The 16,547-nt window shown below is 35.6% G+C and overlaps 2 protein-coding genes across 2 annotated transcripts; both read right to left on the minus strand.

Moving 5' to 3' along the window:
* Positions 2,914–3,849, minus strand: LOC102186770 (olfactory receptor 4F21-like). Its single transcript, XM_005685434.2, has one exon. It carries the CDS (start codon positions 3,847–3,849, stop codon positions 2,914–2,916), a length of 936 nt encoding a protein of 311 aa, XP_005685491.2.
* On the minus strand, positions 14,320–15,231 carry LOC108636907 (olfactory receptor 4K15-like). The gene has a single exon (XM_018053802.1). It carries the CDS (start codon positions 15,229–15,231, stop codon positions 14,320–14,322), a length of 912 nt encoding a protein of 303 aa, XP_017909291.1.

Here is a 16,547-nt window from a genome sequence, read left to right on the forward strand (position 1 = left end):
CTGCTTCACTTTGTGTCTTCCAGTTACCTGAATCCTTTGAATTATTACGATAGTTTGAAACTGTAAAACTGTAAAAACTCTGATTCTTGTGTGTTTGGTTTGACACTCAAATCTTTTGTCTCAACCTTATAAACTTAAAAATATATATATTTCTAAAGGAGTTTAAGAATTCTTGTCTTCTTCTTAAATGTTTGGCAAATTCACTAGTAGAACCATTTAAGTATTTTTCTTTTTATTGGAGTGGAATGTATCAGATTGCAGCTAGGTGATAGGAATCACACAACTAAATTGTGCAATGAGAATTTAAACAATCATTACCTTTGTTAAAGTGTTTAGCTAGGTAATTGAAAGGATAAATGATTGTTAATCTCTTCTCAGTCCACCTAATTTTTGCATAATGGGTTCACCTGTGGAGAAGAACTATGGAGTAGGCCTCTTACACAAGCTTTTTCTAGCTTCTACCCCTGTAGAATGTTTGGCCTGTTGGCAGCATAGATAGGTCCTTCAAATGATACTGTCTTTTGAGGATGGAAATCAATCCCTTGAAGGTACTTATTAATATTTAACCCCTTCTAAAATGGAAAAGGCAGAAATATTTCCTTCCTGGCATTAATAAATAATTCTGAGTATAGATTATCTTTCCCATTTTTAGTGCTTTGTCCAGCACAACTAGCCAAGTATTCCCGGTATCTGATTTTCAACATGAAATCATCCATAATATTTCCTTAGGCTGAAAGTGCTCACTTTATAGCAAAGAAAATTCACAAAAGCAAACTTAACTAGGGAACCAATTCAACTTATCATATACTGCACAACTGAGATCTGATAGCACATTGGCAAAGCCTGTTAAAATTACAACCGAGGCACTAGTTTGAAGATGATACACTGCAGAGTTGGGGTCTGTGCTTCAAAATAACATGCTTTGAAGTGTCTTTTGATAAGTGCTATGTCCCCTAGAGATAAATATGTGCATGTGTGCTCAGTCGTGCTCGACTCTTTGCAACCCCATGGACTGTAGCCCGCCAGGCTTCTCTGTCCGTGAGATTCTCCATGCAGGAATTGTGGAGTGGATTGCCATATCTTACTCCAAGGGATCTTCCTGATCCAGGGATCGAAAAACCCATGTCTCCTGTATTGACAGGCAGATTCTTTACTACTGAGGCACCTGGGAAACATATTAAATGCACATCTCTGTAAAACAAGTGTTAGTCGTGCAGTCATGTCTGACTCTTTGTGACCTCACGGACTATAGTCTGCCCGGCTCCTCTGTCCATGGAGTTCTCTAGGCAAGAATACTAGAGTGGGTTGCCATGCTCTTCTACGGGGGATCTTCCCCTATAAAACAAAGGGATAGAGAAAACAGTACTATCTCTTATCATGAATTTCAGTGAACTTCTCGTGCAGTTTGTGTTTTCTATTCCTGAAATCTTAGGATCTGCTGAAGTGGGGAGAATGCTTTTTTGATGAGACATAGTATGGTTTCTAAAAAACAATTTTTGGCTGCTTTTCTGTCATTTGAGTTTCCTCATGTTAGAAGAACAACAGTGAGAAGTTTGAGTAATCTCATTTTTATCCCATATTGGATAAAGATAGGGTTGCTGCTTCTTAATGGGTTATACAATGAAGAATATTTCTAAAATGAGAGATCCTTCTAGGCTACATGGTTGGCTCCATGGTTGATGGTAACTATCAAAGTGCAATTGTAGCAACAATAGGTTGGCAAGAACATTTTAACCAGCAACTCAAATGCTCATAAATTAACTGGGTCATCTCACTGGGTAAGCAACGTGGATCATCGGAAGAAGTGCATAAGGATGAGGGGGATTTAAATGGATAATGGAAGAAAATATCAGTGAGGAGCAACTATGCTGCTATAGCCTGTCTCTCCTGTTTAGAGTCTTTCTTTTGTGAAATTGAAAACCACCACTTTGAAGAGTCTATGACAAGATGAAGTAGAGTTAAACAGGAACTAAAGTGGACTATGCCTGGACATTTATTGTTTTCAAACAAGGATATGGTTTCCCACTGCCAGCAACTGAAAGTATACCTGATGACTTGTCTCTGGCTTTCTCACATATACAGTATCCTGTGTGGGAAAGGCTGGGTATGCCAAGGAATTAATGTACTCTCTAAAGGTGAAATTAAAGAAATACTCCAGCTTCCTTTCCTTACTTGGGACATTTCTAAATCTCAGACTTTATTGAGTCCCCCAGAGGGCTACAGTAAGACTATCCGCCAGCTACATTTACATTCTTCACTTGTCTCACTTTGCTAAATAATGATGTTTCTCAAAATAAGCTTTCAAGTAAATCAGTTTAATTCAGTCACTCAGTCGTGTCCGACTCTTTGAGACCCTGCGGACTGCAGCATGCTAGGCCTCCCTGTCCATCACCAACTCCCGGAGTTTACTCAAACTCATGCCCATTGAGTTGGTGATGCCATCCAACCATCTCATTCTTCAAGTAAATCACCCATAATCAAATTTTGTCTTTAGGTCTTCTTCTGAGGGAACGCTAAAGAGTAGCTAGGTAGAGCTACTAGTTTTACATATATTCTATGTGATGATTCCTAACATTCAGCAAAGCAAGTCTGCCACTTATTTTCAAACCTTATGAGAAACAGAAGAGATGCCATTATATTATTTCTATTATCAAGATGATACATTTTTAATTATAAATATGGTTTAGTAAAGAGTGATACTGTATACTAAAATAACCAATTTTTTTTTTGTTGTTGGATTCACTTTTCCAGTAGTAGTTAAGGCAAAGAGCTGATTCTCTACAGAGCAGAAGGAATATGTTCAGTGGGGTAGACGCCATGTCCATATCTGGCCATGTTAAATATCAGATGCCTAGTGTAGATATCTAAGGGACAGATAGATGGATAGTTTTAGAGTTCCAAACACAGCTCTAGTCAGCAAAATCTGACATAATGTCCCTCTTTGTTCAATCTTTTTATAGCTACCTTTATGTCTTTGTTTCTTAATGTATATATGGAAGGATTCAAGATAGGGGTAATAAGAAAGTCAACAATGAAGAGGTGTTTATCAACTGTTGATGTGGGGAAAGGCCATACATAGAGAAACATGCATGGAGTGAAAAAAAGAACCACCACAGTGATATGAGCTGACAAAGTGACAAATGCCTTGGACAAGTCTCCTGAAGAACGTTTCCAGACAGTGACCAAAATGAAGATGTAGGAAAGGATTAGCAGAAAGAAGGTACCCATAGTCATGAAACCACTGTTGGCAGCAACAATAAACTCAAATTTCACTCCATCTGTGCATGCAAGTTTTATGATCCTGGGAAAGTCACAATAAAAGCTGTCTACTTTGTTAGGACCACAAAAGGGCAAGTTTATAATGAAAGCAAATTGAGACATAGCGTGGATCACCCCAGCTACCCAGCCAGTGATTACAAATGAAATGCATATTTTAGGGTTCATGATGTTCGAGTAGTGAAGAGGCTTGCAGATTGCTGTGTACCTGTCAAATGCCATGGCTATGAGTAACACCATCTCCACTCCTCCCATAATATGAATGAAGCATATTTGTGTCATACAACTTTTGAAAGAGATTATCTTGTATTTATTTGGAAGGTCTGTAATCATCTTGGGGACTGTGGTAGAGGAAAGGCCAACATCAATGAGTGACAAGTTGGCTAATAAGAAGTACATAGGAGAATGTAAGTGAGAATCCAAAATTACCAAAAACAAAATGAAGAGATTTCCCAGGATGATTCCTAAATAGAGCAAGGAGAATATCAACATGAGAAAAAGTGCAATTTCCCAAGAAGTAGAGAATCCTAACAACACAAACTCAGAAACCACAGAATCATTTGGTCTATCCATTGACTTGGGCAGAAGAGCTCTTTCTCAAATCACCTGAGAATAGGAAAAGAAAAATCACAGTCAGTAGTACAAAGGCAGACTTCCAGTTTTTTTTTGCTAGTGTTTCCTGTGGGTTCCACCTTCCTGAGTGTGAAATAATTTAATTGGATAAAGAAAAAAAACCATAGAAACATTTTGACGATCAGGAGAATTTTTACATAAAGAGAGAAAAATGAATATTTCAGATGGGGATAATTGTGGTTGCATTCCTTCTTATCCCATTATTAAGATAATTATTTTGTTTCACCTCTCAAGAATTGCTAAACATTTTCATTGACTTCTGACCTTGGTATTCTCTCAGCTGAATAGTCTTAGCCATTTCTGTCACCTTGATATTAATGCTCTCATACTAACTTGTAGTCCTACTTATCTGAATTTCTTGTTCACTGGTCAAATGGAGATCTTTCATCCAAAATTGTTTATGTAATTGTATTTCACCTTGCTTCACCCAGTATGTGGTTGTTGTTTGTTTTTATTTGTATGTGTGTGTGTGTGATTTACCTGGGAAGTCACAGGCTCAGATTGAGATTATTCATAATGTTCTATTCAATACGTTACTATAATTGTGCTTGCACTAGCCTATATTTCAAATAAAATATTAGATATAATAGAATAAACACCAGTAAGTGTTTAAAAAATAAAGTTGTTATTAATAACATTTATTGATTCCTTCATGCAAGGCACTGTAATAAGCACGTGATCTTTTTTTTAACCTATATAAAATTCCATACGATAAGCACTATTTGATTAGATTCATTTTACCCATGGAGAAGTTGAGTCTCAGCGGGATCAAATGTAAGAGCCAGAACTGTGTCTATAGGTTTAGGGTACCACAATGCATACCCTAAACCTTGGCACTGTGCTCTCAAAGGCCAGCCTCTTCAAGTATACCCTAGATATTTCCCAAGGATCCATCAATGAACTTTCAAGTTTATATTTTCCTTGATTTATTAGTATAGTGAACTGTGTTAAAAAAAAAAAAAAACTCTGGATTTTTTGTCCCCTTGTTATTATTCCTTTTTTTCTCAACTATTCATTGGCAAGCATATTCTCACACTTCATTAGCTAATACTGGTACCCACAGATTTCTTATTTATAGAAAGGAACTCTGTGTTCTCAACATATCATATAATAATCACTTTTCAATGATTATTTACCCTAATCTCCCTGTGAGGTTTAGTACTGTTTATTATGTGACTTTTGTGACTCCACCCTCTGCTCTTGATTCTTGCCTCACTAAAGCTATTCACCTTTTCACTCTTTGTCAATAAAAATTCAGTTTTTCAGTTAATGGACTACAATCTGTCAGTTTTAGGAGAGAGTAGCCCTATTCCAGCTTGAGAGCATGTTATATGGTTTTTCTAAACCAGATATTGTAATCACATTTTCCTCGGCCATGGATTATTGTAAAGAGGAGCATGTAGTCTGGAACTTTTCAACAACATGTAAACCAATAAAAACTATCTTTCACAATAAAAGGAAAGGATTTTCCCACCCCGTTTTTTCCCTCCATGTGATGCTAATTTTATGCCTGAGAGTGAAGCAATCATGCAACTCGAAAGCCCATATACAAAAGAAATAACAAAAAGTTAGGGAGGAATCAGGAACCCAAAATGCATGTTGAATCACTTAATCAAAGCCCATAATGGTCTTTATTCTTGTGCCTTCTAGTATCTACATGGTTGCATCAGTGTCAGTAGCTTCACCACTGGTCTCCAGAGTAATCTATTTCAGCTCTATGGAGCATATACAAACGGAAGTCCACCTGCACCTTCAAGTTAACACATCGAAATTTGAACTCATATTACATCCACTCCAATGCCTTTATAAATATTATTACTACTCCCTCAGGTCTCCACTATAGACACCTGTGTGGTGCTCTTGTTTGTACTTCACTTTCCATCTCTAGTTGTATAGTTTTTACCATCAAATATTTCTCAATTCACTTCCCTTTTCTTCATTTTTTTTTGTGTTGTTGTTCTAGACTTCATATTTTCCTACCTTGTCTGATGATTTCTCTGATCCATGCTTCCCTGCATCCAACTAATTTATAGTCTAGTTACAGATGTTTATCTAAAGTCACATAAAATCAAAGGGCTTTCCCACTTAAAGACTCTGGCCCATCAAGAGAAAATTCTTGAAATCCCACAGCATATCACAAAATATCTGAGAGGAGATGAGCAATATTTGATTTTAGAAGATATTTATATAGAAAATTTAGGGTATGAATATATCAAAATATTACTGAATAAACTTCAAAATTGATTTCTGATAAAAACTTTTTAGTGAAATCATTTAAACAGATATACTGAATTTAACAAAAACCTATAAAGTATAAGAAAGATCTCATTTGTAAATTAAACAAATGTACTATGTATGCATTCTATTGAAAAAAAACAAATTTTTCTGAGATATCTGAAACGGACAAAATGGAGATTAAACCATGCTAATGGAGAAAACCATGCTAAAAGCTTCAGGCTATAAAAATATAAATTGTCACTGAACTAATCTGTAAAATAATTACAGTGCTCATTAAAAGTTCAGTGGAGTTATTTTACAACATTAAAAAGTGATCCAAAAGTTCATTTAAAAGCTCAGGTTTTGAAAATATAGCAAAATGGCACTTGGGGGAGAAAAGAAATGTTTTCTAAAGATATTTAAATATATCATAAATATATGTTAATTAACCTCAATAATTTGACTAAATTTGAAAACATAAATGTAACAAAGCACAGTTAAGAATTAGATACAAATTAAGGAATTTAGGATATGGTAAAAGGCATTGCTATTTTATAGAAAAGTAAAGAGTTACTTAACACATTCAGAGTATTCAATAGTTGTTAAACATGTAGCCCAACACTGGAAACCTCAAATTTTATAATACATCTTGCATATTTATAGCAAAGTAAGTTTGGGATAGTTAAAAACCTTAAATCTGATAGTAAAATTATAAAATCCTAATAAAATATTTCTGAATTAGTTTTTAAAGCAAGGTGGAAGAGGTCTTTGTCCTATTCAAATTTAGAAATTAGATTTGGTTTTACATTTTATTCTCTACGGAATGAAACAACCCCCATTGCTGTGAGATGGAGGAAGCAATGCTTCTCATGCTCAGCTGAAGGGCATGTGAAGAGGTGCAATCATTCCAGAGGACGATTGAGTAACAGATGCAAAAAATCTCAACTGTATCACCAAGTCCAACTGGAGTTATTTTGGAAGGAAATAAAATGAACAATGTGTATTAATGTTAGTTTACTTATCGTCTTTTTATAGGAACAGATTGGAACAATACTAAGTGTTTGAGTAAAGAATGGATTAAATGGCTATACTTAAACAAACCTTTGAAGGATATTTTATGTTCATGACACAAAATAGTATTAACTATGAGAATAGGACCATACGATATAAAACAACATGAGTGAAAGTCATTCACATAAGGAAAGAAGGTAAATTAACAAAGGACAAGGGCAACAAAAAGAGAAATAAATTGTGGAGAGTCAAAAAGGAAGTGATAATTATGGAGACAGATGCTGAAGAATTTAAGAGTGAGTTCTCCCCTACCTGCAGAGGCTCACATTTCTCTTTCAGTAGCTTCAAAGGATTGAGAAACACAAGTAGATTGACTCCTTTTTATATTCATCATTATTGTTAAAGACATATAATATTTAAACCGTTCCTACCATGGTTATTAGTGACTAATATCTCTTCCATTATTGGCTTTTTATAGAAATTAGGTCTGTCATGAACATTGGCTTTTCCCAAGGGCCAAGTATCAGGAGATGTAGAACAGAGTAATCGGGAGATTGAACAATTGGTCTTATAAGTAGTGACTATGTGGTTCTGACAATATTTTTTTCTAATTTGAGATTATAGCTGTTCATTAAATTATTGATACCATTATTATAATTGATTATATCTATTCAGTATCGATATCATATTAAAGACCAAATACAATAACATGCTTTTAATCACTAATCCCAGTTAGAATTTTGAGAAGTAATGAGCTGGTATTTGAAAAATATGGGAATTTGAAGATAGTGTGAATATAAACTCAAAAATTTCACTTGGAGTTTTCATACCTAAAATTATTCTATAGAACTCTAGAGACAAAATTTGTTTTAGTAGAAGGCAACATGTAACTGGTATTTTCACAGTCTTCACGAACCACTTAATAACAGCTCATCCTATCTAGGGCTTCACTGTAGGATCACTTTTGATTTCTATCTGTAGAGCTGCTGCTTGGGATCCTTTTTGTCTAGAAATAATGCAGTTCCCATCTAAAGGAAAGAGAAGCTATTTATTTAAGGTGAATCTATTTTCTGGAGATATTAGCTCCAGGTTTTTAGTCCTGTTTTGGCTAAAATGGCAAACAAAGTTTTTTATGACATGTGTATATTGGCTAATTTTCATAGAGCTAGACAAATAGTGGATTAGAAAGTGATGAGAATATAATGTCTGAGAATAATAAGATTATAGTGTGTAGTTGCTCAGTTGTGTCTGACTCTTTGTGACCCCACGGACTATAGCCTACCAAGCTCTTCTGTTCATGGAATTTTCTAGGCAAGAATACTGAAGTAAGTTGCCATTTCCTTCTCCAATAAGATTATAACCAGAGATTAAATTGCCAACATACACTGTACCAGAGTAATAATATAGTACAGTGTATGAAGTGTGAATTGTGTGGAAGAGGAAAAATCAAGACAAGAAAGCAGTGAAGAAACAACTAAGTGAATTGAGGATCTTTTCTTTGCAAACTTGAATCCATAAATATTTACTGTTCCCAGTGAGGCAAAATTATAGAGTGGGAAGGCAATAGGTACAGGGTTTAAAAATTAAGAATACAGTCTCTATCGACTATTTGTTTTCCTCCTCATTTTAGGAGTATAGACTACAGGGAAAGGTGAGGCAAAAAATAAGAATGTGTAATTACATGATTTATTATTTAAACTGACTTGGCAAAAGTCAGGAATATTGATCAGTTTTATATGGCTACTAATTTAGAAGCACGAATATTCTTACATGGATATTATTATTAAATTAAAAAATATTATTAATATTTTGGATCATCAAAAAAGCAAGATAGTTCCAGAAAAACATCTACTGCTGCTTCATTGACTACACTAAAGCCTTTAACTGTGTGGATCACAGTAAACTGTGGAAAAATTTTTTTTTTAATTTTGTTTATTTTTTTATTTTTTAAATTTTAAAATCTTTAATTCTTACATGCGTTCCCAAACATGAACCCCCCTCCCACCTCCCTCCCCACAACATCCCTCTGGGTCATCCCTGTGCACCAGCTCCAAGCATGCTGTATCCTGCATCAGACATAGACTGGCGATTCAATTCTTACATGATAGTATACATGTTAGAATGTCATTCTCCCAAATCATCCCACCCTCTCCCTCCCTCTGAGTCCAAAAGTCCATTATACACATCTGTGTCTCTTTCCCTGTCTTGCATACAGGGTCATCATTGCCATCTTCCTAAATTCCATATATATGTGTTAGTATACTGTATTGGTGTTTTTCTTTCTGGCTTACTTCACTCTGTATAATCGGCTCCAGTTTCGTCCATCTCATCAGAACTGAATCAAATGAATTCTTTTTAACAGCTGAGTAATACTCCATTGTGTATATGTACCACAGCTTTCTTATCCATTCATCTGCTGATGGACATCTAGGTTGTTTCCATGTCCTAGCTATTATAAACAGTGCTGCGATGAACATTGGGGTACATGTGTCTCTTTCAATTCTGGTTTCCTCGGTGTGTAAGAGATGGGAATACCAGACCATCTTACTTGCCTCCTGAGAAACCTGTATGCAGGTCAAGAAGCAGCTGTTAGAACTAGACATGAAACAACGGCCTGGTTCAAAATTGGGAAAGGAGTGTGTAAAGGCTATATATTGTCACCCTGCTTATTTAACTTATATGCAGAGTATATCATGTGAAATGCTGGGCTGGATGAAGCACAAGCTGGAATCAAGATTGCCAGGAGAAATATCAACTTCAGACATGCAGCAAGTAAAGAGGAACTAAAGAGCCTCTTGATGAAGGTAAAAGAGGAGCGTGATAAAGCTGGCTTAAAGCTCAACATTCAAAAAACAAAGATTTTGGCATCTGATCACATCACTTCATGGCAAATAGATAGGGAAAAAGTGGAAAGAGTGACAGATTTTATTTTTTGGGCTCCACAATCCCTGTATATGGTGAGTGCAGCTATGAAATTAAAAGATGCTTGCTCCTTGGAAGAAAATCTATGTCAAACCTAGACAGTGTGTTAAAGAGCAGAGACATCTCTTTGCTAACAAAGGTTTGTTTAGTCAAAGCTACGGTTTTTCCAGTAGTCATGTACAGATGAGAGAGTTGGACCATAAAGAAGGCCGAGAGCCAAAGAATTGATGCTTTTGAACTGTGGTGATGGAGAAAACCTGAGAATCCTTTGGACAGCAAGGAGATCAAACCAGTAAATCCTAAAGGAAAACACCCCTTGGAAGGACTGAGACTGAAGCTGAAGCTCCAATATTTTGACCATTTTATGCAAAGACCCGACTCATCTGAAAAGACCCAACTCATTTGAAAAGACCCTGTTGCTGGGAAATATTGAGGGGCACGAGGTGAGGGGAGTGACAGAGGATGAGATGGTCGAAACCCATCACTGACTCAATGGGTATGAGTTTGAGCAAACCATGGGTGATAGTGAAAGCCAGGGATGTCTGGCTTGCTGCAGTCCATGGGGTCACAAAGAGTTGGACACAACTTAGAAACTGAACAAGACTATTCTATACTCGAAGGGCCTATAGAAAGGATATGTAACTTTTAAACAAAAAATTATCTATGAAGAGTAAGTTTATTTCACATAGTCACAGGGAAAACCAAGAAAAGCAGAGGAAAGAGTCTTTTCTCCTTTTTAATCTTGCCATCTTCCTCTAGCATGCTCTGTCTTCAGAGCACAAAATAGAGACAGATGGGAAAAACAAATGTGGTTTGCAGAGTCCCATGAACAGGAAGCATAGTTGAGAGACTATAACAAATAGGACAGTAAATGTTTTAATTGCGGGTTCATTTTTTTCAGTTGTACAGGACCATCAGGATATTTCTGCTTTAGTAGCTAGCTTCTCCGAGGAACTTTCTCATTTTGTGTAAATTTAAAAATTTTGCATAATATCCACTTGCAACATTTTTGCTGTAATGATGTGCCCATTTTCTATTTTTGTATTTTTTATGGGTGCCTCTTCCCTTTTTCTTGATTGGTCTTTGGCCTCTTTGAATAACCAATATTGCTTTTGTTGATCTGTTGATTTTTAATATTTTAAAAGTTTATTAATGCTTATTATTATTTTTCCCTTCTACTATTCATAGTTTACTTTTGTTGACATGGATACTTGTATCATTGACACATCTACACATCTTTCATTAATATTTTTAAAAAATATATGCAGATATATAAAGTCCCTGCAAGCATTTTATAGCTGCATTCCATATGTTCTTATGTAGGTATTGTATATTTTTTTCTATTAAATTCAAAAAATGTTTAAATTTCTATTTTTATTTTTTTGTGAAATATGGATAACTTAGAATCAAATTATATTAAATTGATCATGAATTAAATGAAATTCATATGCTTTGTAACTAGATGGAGGGTAGGACCTCATTTTGTAAGTCTACTAGAACTAATTATATAATCTAGAGAGGACTCAATCAGGATGCAGTGTTATTATATTCTTTCATAGAGAGATATGAAAGGAAGTTGCATGCAGGCTTCAAATCACTTATGAATCAATGGTGGCCTCTAAAATTAAAAATTTATATCAATGAGCACAACTAAGATAATTTTATTTAAGAAGTATTCCAAGCAGCCATTATAAGATCCAATATGCGTCTGTAGACAGATGAAGTTTTCATGATCATCTGGTTTGCACTAACGTAAATTTTTCAATTATCTCTTGGCATAGTATGCACTTCTAAAATGTATTTTCTTATATTTAGAAAATTAATAACTATAATTATTTGTAATCTTTCTTAGGTCAGTTGTATTGTCATCATGGGTGCTTTGATTATTGGCATAGAGATAAAGATTGATATGTCAGTATAAAGTTTATTGTTGTTAATATAGGGATCTGACCCAATAAATCCTTTTTTCTTCTGTTCACAGGAATAAAGTAACAATGAATATACTGTAAAGATTTGTTAATATAATTTTATTCAACCAATGACAAATATCATCCAGGGTTATGAAACATGCACTACTACACAGGCCAACTCATTTTAAAAGTTTACAAGATGCAAACATAGCTAGTACATTCCTACTTACAATAACACCAAACTGCATGGCTTTTCCTTCTGTATATATTTTACTATCTGAATATGATATATGTGTCTAGGTACATATGTACTTTTTGAGGGGGTATCAGGTGAACCCTTCCCTAGAAATCGAAACCGTTTAGGTATACAGCCCAGAACTACAAGGACTTTCTGAAATCTGCAGTGAATGAATGAGCAGTTGTATTGTGTTTTTTTTTTTTTTTAAGGCCAAAGAGAAAGGTTTTCCTTTATTTTTCCCTTAACTTTGCATTATACAAGATTTAAAGTGTAGCAGACAAAATAAATAACTCAGGATGAACAATGCATATTTGAACAATGGTACAATGCTAAATAGGACATTACCCACAGCATTCAAGTATTCTTCTGGAGTACATCCTTTTCCTGGTTGGAGCATTGGCTTTGCTCAACTTGTGGCTTCCATTATTGACTCCAAGGCATCTGTTCCAGGTGTTTCTTAATCCTAGCCACTGGGACAGAGGAAAGAATCCTGAGCTAATATTAATATCTTATAAGTGATAGCTTGAAGGTGCGCACATCATTTCTCATATCCTGTTGCCAGAATTTAGTCATGTAGCCACAACTATCTATGGACATTAGGAAATCTCTGTAGCTGGGTGGTCATGTATCCAGCTATAATTTGAGAGGTGTTCTGTTAGTAATAGGAAGAATAGGCACTTGACCACTGGGAAAAGTTAGGAGACAGTCATTGAGGTATAGTTTATTCACATGTTTAGCTTTACAAAACAATATAAATTGCTTTTCAGAGAGGTTAAATTAATTTACACCCACACACAAGGCAAAGAATTTCCATGAATACACATTCTCAACAATAACTGCTGTTGTTTGATGTCCTTTCTATAAACCTGTTTCACAGATGTAAAATACCATTTCATCATGATCTTCTTACATATTCCAGATTACTTATGAGACAGTCTTCAGTGAAATAAATACCCATTCATGTCTTTTGCCCATTTTCTGCCCTTTTGGGATGTTTATCTTTTTTATTCAGTTATAGGAGATATTCTGATTTCTGTAAAATATTATTGTTTTTTATTGATGGTTCACTTTGACCTCATCACTCTGAATTTCTTTTGCTTTGAAGCAACAAATTCCTAATATTTCTTCAATATAAGTTAAGTAAATAAAATAATTTATTAATATAATAAAAGATAATTTTTCAATCCAGTGAAAATCCATTTGCTTGTGTATTTAAGAAAAAATTTTCAAGGGAACTTCACTATTAAATCAACATTTGACACTTGAAAACTTGACTTACAGGGATTATACTGTGCAATACAAGTATTGTAGCTTGATTTATTTATATTTTGTTTTCCAAGTAGAGACAGACCACTCAAATATCTTCCTTAACCTTTATAAGCTGATTTAGATTTAGGAGGAGTAAATAAAATATTTTTAGAAATGAGAATAATGATAATTAAACCAAAGTGATTTATTAAGTATACATAAGTTAGGTAAAATGCTTAGCATAGTCTTGGGAATATAGGTAGTATTTAATAAATAGTAGATTAATTTTTTCAGAGAAGGCAGTGGCAACCCACTCCAGTACTCTTGCCTGGAAAATCCCATGGGCGAAGGAGCCTGGTAGGGTGTAGTCCATGGGGTCGCTAAGAGTTGGACATGACTGAGTGACTTCACTTTCACTTTTCACTTTCATGCATTGGAGAAGGAAATGGCAACCCAGTGTCCTTGCCTGGAGAATCCCAGGGAAGGGGAGCCTGGTGGGCTGCCATCTATGGGGTTGCACAGAGTCGGACACAACTGAAGCGACTTAGCAGCAGCAGCAGCAGATTTATTTTTTATAGTTCTTGTTATCATCATTATTACCATCTGGTAATTTTATATCATATACAAAAGAATATATAGGCAAATTTTTATTCTCTTCAAGTGATAAGAATATAAGCACTAGAAATTTGAATTTGTATTCTTAATGGAATAAATAGAAAACATATATCTGAGACTGCTTATAGCTTATAGATATGAACATATTTTCAGTTCAGTTAACAGGTCAAAATATGTCTAAATTAGGGAGCACACAGTGGAATTGCTGACTATATGAAAGATCTAAAAATTACACCTTGAATCCATATACTAACTTATCAGTCTCTTTATGGCATTCTTAATCTCTTTATTTCTCAGTGTATAAATGGCTGGATTCAAGAGAGGTGTGATTACTGTGTAAAATACAGCAAGGAACTTGTCCACCCAAGTGATGCTAGGTGGCCACAGATAGATGAAGATGCAGGGTCCAAAGAACAGCACCACCACTGTGATGTGGGAAGTACAGGTAGAGAGTGCCTTTGATGCCCCATCCTTGGAGCTAAGACGGACAGTCACCAGGATGTAGGTGTAAGAGATCAGCAAGAGAATGAAGCAAGTTGTAGCCAAGACTGCACTGTCAGCATTTATCAACAGTCTCAGAGTATGAGTATCCATGCAGGCTAGTTTAATCACTTCGGGAATATCACAGAAAAAACTGTCCACTATTCTGGGTCCACAGAAGGGAAGATCTAAAATCATAGCTAGTTGACTTGTGGCATGCACAAAGCCAATGATCCATGATGTCAGTACTAGCCAGATGCACTTCTGTCTGTTCATGATGCTGGAGTAATGGAGTGGCTTGCAGATGGCTACATAACGGTCATAGGCCATTGACACAAGCAGTACCATCTCACCTCCTGCAAATACATGCACACAGAGGATTTGGCTCATGCAACCCTCAAAGGAGATGGTTTTATTATCCTTTAGGAAGTCTGTGATCAGTTTAGGAGTGGTCACTGAGGAAAGGCAGAAGTCAACAAATGAGAGATTGGCTAAGAGGAAGTACATTGGGGAATGGAGATGAGAGTCAGTGATGATTAAGAACACAATGAAAAGGTTGCCTAGGATTGTCATCAGGTAGAGTGCAGAAAATGGCAGTAAGAGGAATTTCTGGAGCTCCTTTGAATCACAGAGTCCATGAAAAATGAACTCAGATACCACAGACTGATTTGCTCCTTCCATTTAGCGCATTTCTAATGTGACCAGAAGAGCTGAACTAAGAACATCTAAAATGGAAAGCAGAATTTATGTTTGGGTGCTAGAGAGCAGATAAAGTGCACTCACACGAAAATTGAAACCTTAACAGTGTACTAAATTCCAAAATGAAAATAAAGTTTTTCAAATATATGGTGGTCACAATCACCTAGCTCCAGAGCTAATTAAATGTAGAAGGGCAGGTCAAAAACTTTACCTGTCAAAAGTATAGTTCTTATGGTTATGCAAAATTAATATTCTGATACAAGTGCCAGTATGGCACATTACTATGTATTTCATAAACAGTTTTTCCAAGACTTTAACCTGCATTTTTTGCAGGGAAAATGCATGTGTAATATATATTTGGAAGTTCTTTATTTTTTTAGGCTCTGTTTAGGGTAGTAATCTAATACTACATTTCTCACACAAAACTTGCTTTTCAGAAACAAAACTATCTCTAAGTAGATGTGTATGAACAGACTGAATTGAACCAGTCTTAAAACTGTGAGAAAGAATAGTTTATCAAGTTGCTTGAGAGAAGAGGTTCATGTTACAAAGAAACCCCAGATGCTGGTTGCACTTTTCTAGTGCTAATATTTATTTCCACACATTTTGAATCTCCCCATGATAGGATATATTCATAAAATTATATATTTCTGAGCCTGAGTAACTCCAATTATTAGCATATATTGACTACTCCTTGGCCCTCACTTGAAGCAAATTTCTTCTTTGAGAGTAGCCTAAATAATAAAATACTGAAAGCTATGTTTACTCCTGACTCCCCTTAGAAGACAACACACACATTTTAATATCACTTGTACCAAAGTGTTCACTTATATAAATTGGTCTCTGTCAAAATATACGTATATGAGTTTTTCTGTATTATGTAAGCCAAACAGCAAGGTCTTCTTTCCTTCCTTCCTTCGGTCAGTCAGTTCAGTCTCTTAGTCGTGTCCCACTCTTTGCAACCCCATGGACTGCAGTATGCCAGGCCTCCCTCTCCATCACCAACTCCCAGAGTTTACTCAAATTCCTGTCCATTGAGTCGGTGATGCCATCCAACCATCTCATCTTCCGTCATCCCCTTTTCCTCCCACCTTCAATCTTTCCCAGTATCAAGGTCTTTTCAAATGAGTTAGCTCTTCGAATCAGGTGGCCCAAGTATTGGAGTTTCAGCTTCAACATCAGTCCTTCCAGTGAACACCCAGGACTGATCACCTTTAGGATGAACTGGTTGGATCTCCTTGCAGTCCAAGGGACTCTCAAATAACCTAACTCTACACCTAAAGCAACTAGAAAAGGAA

This window comes from Capra hircus, chromosome 10 (assembly GCF_001704415.2).
Source record: "Capra hircus breed San Clemente chromosome 10, ASM170441v1, whole genome shotgun sequence".
Taxonomy (NCBI): domain Eukaryota; kingdom Metazoa; phylum Chordata; class Mammalia; order Artiodactyla; family Bovidae; genus Capra; species Capra hircus.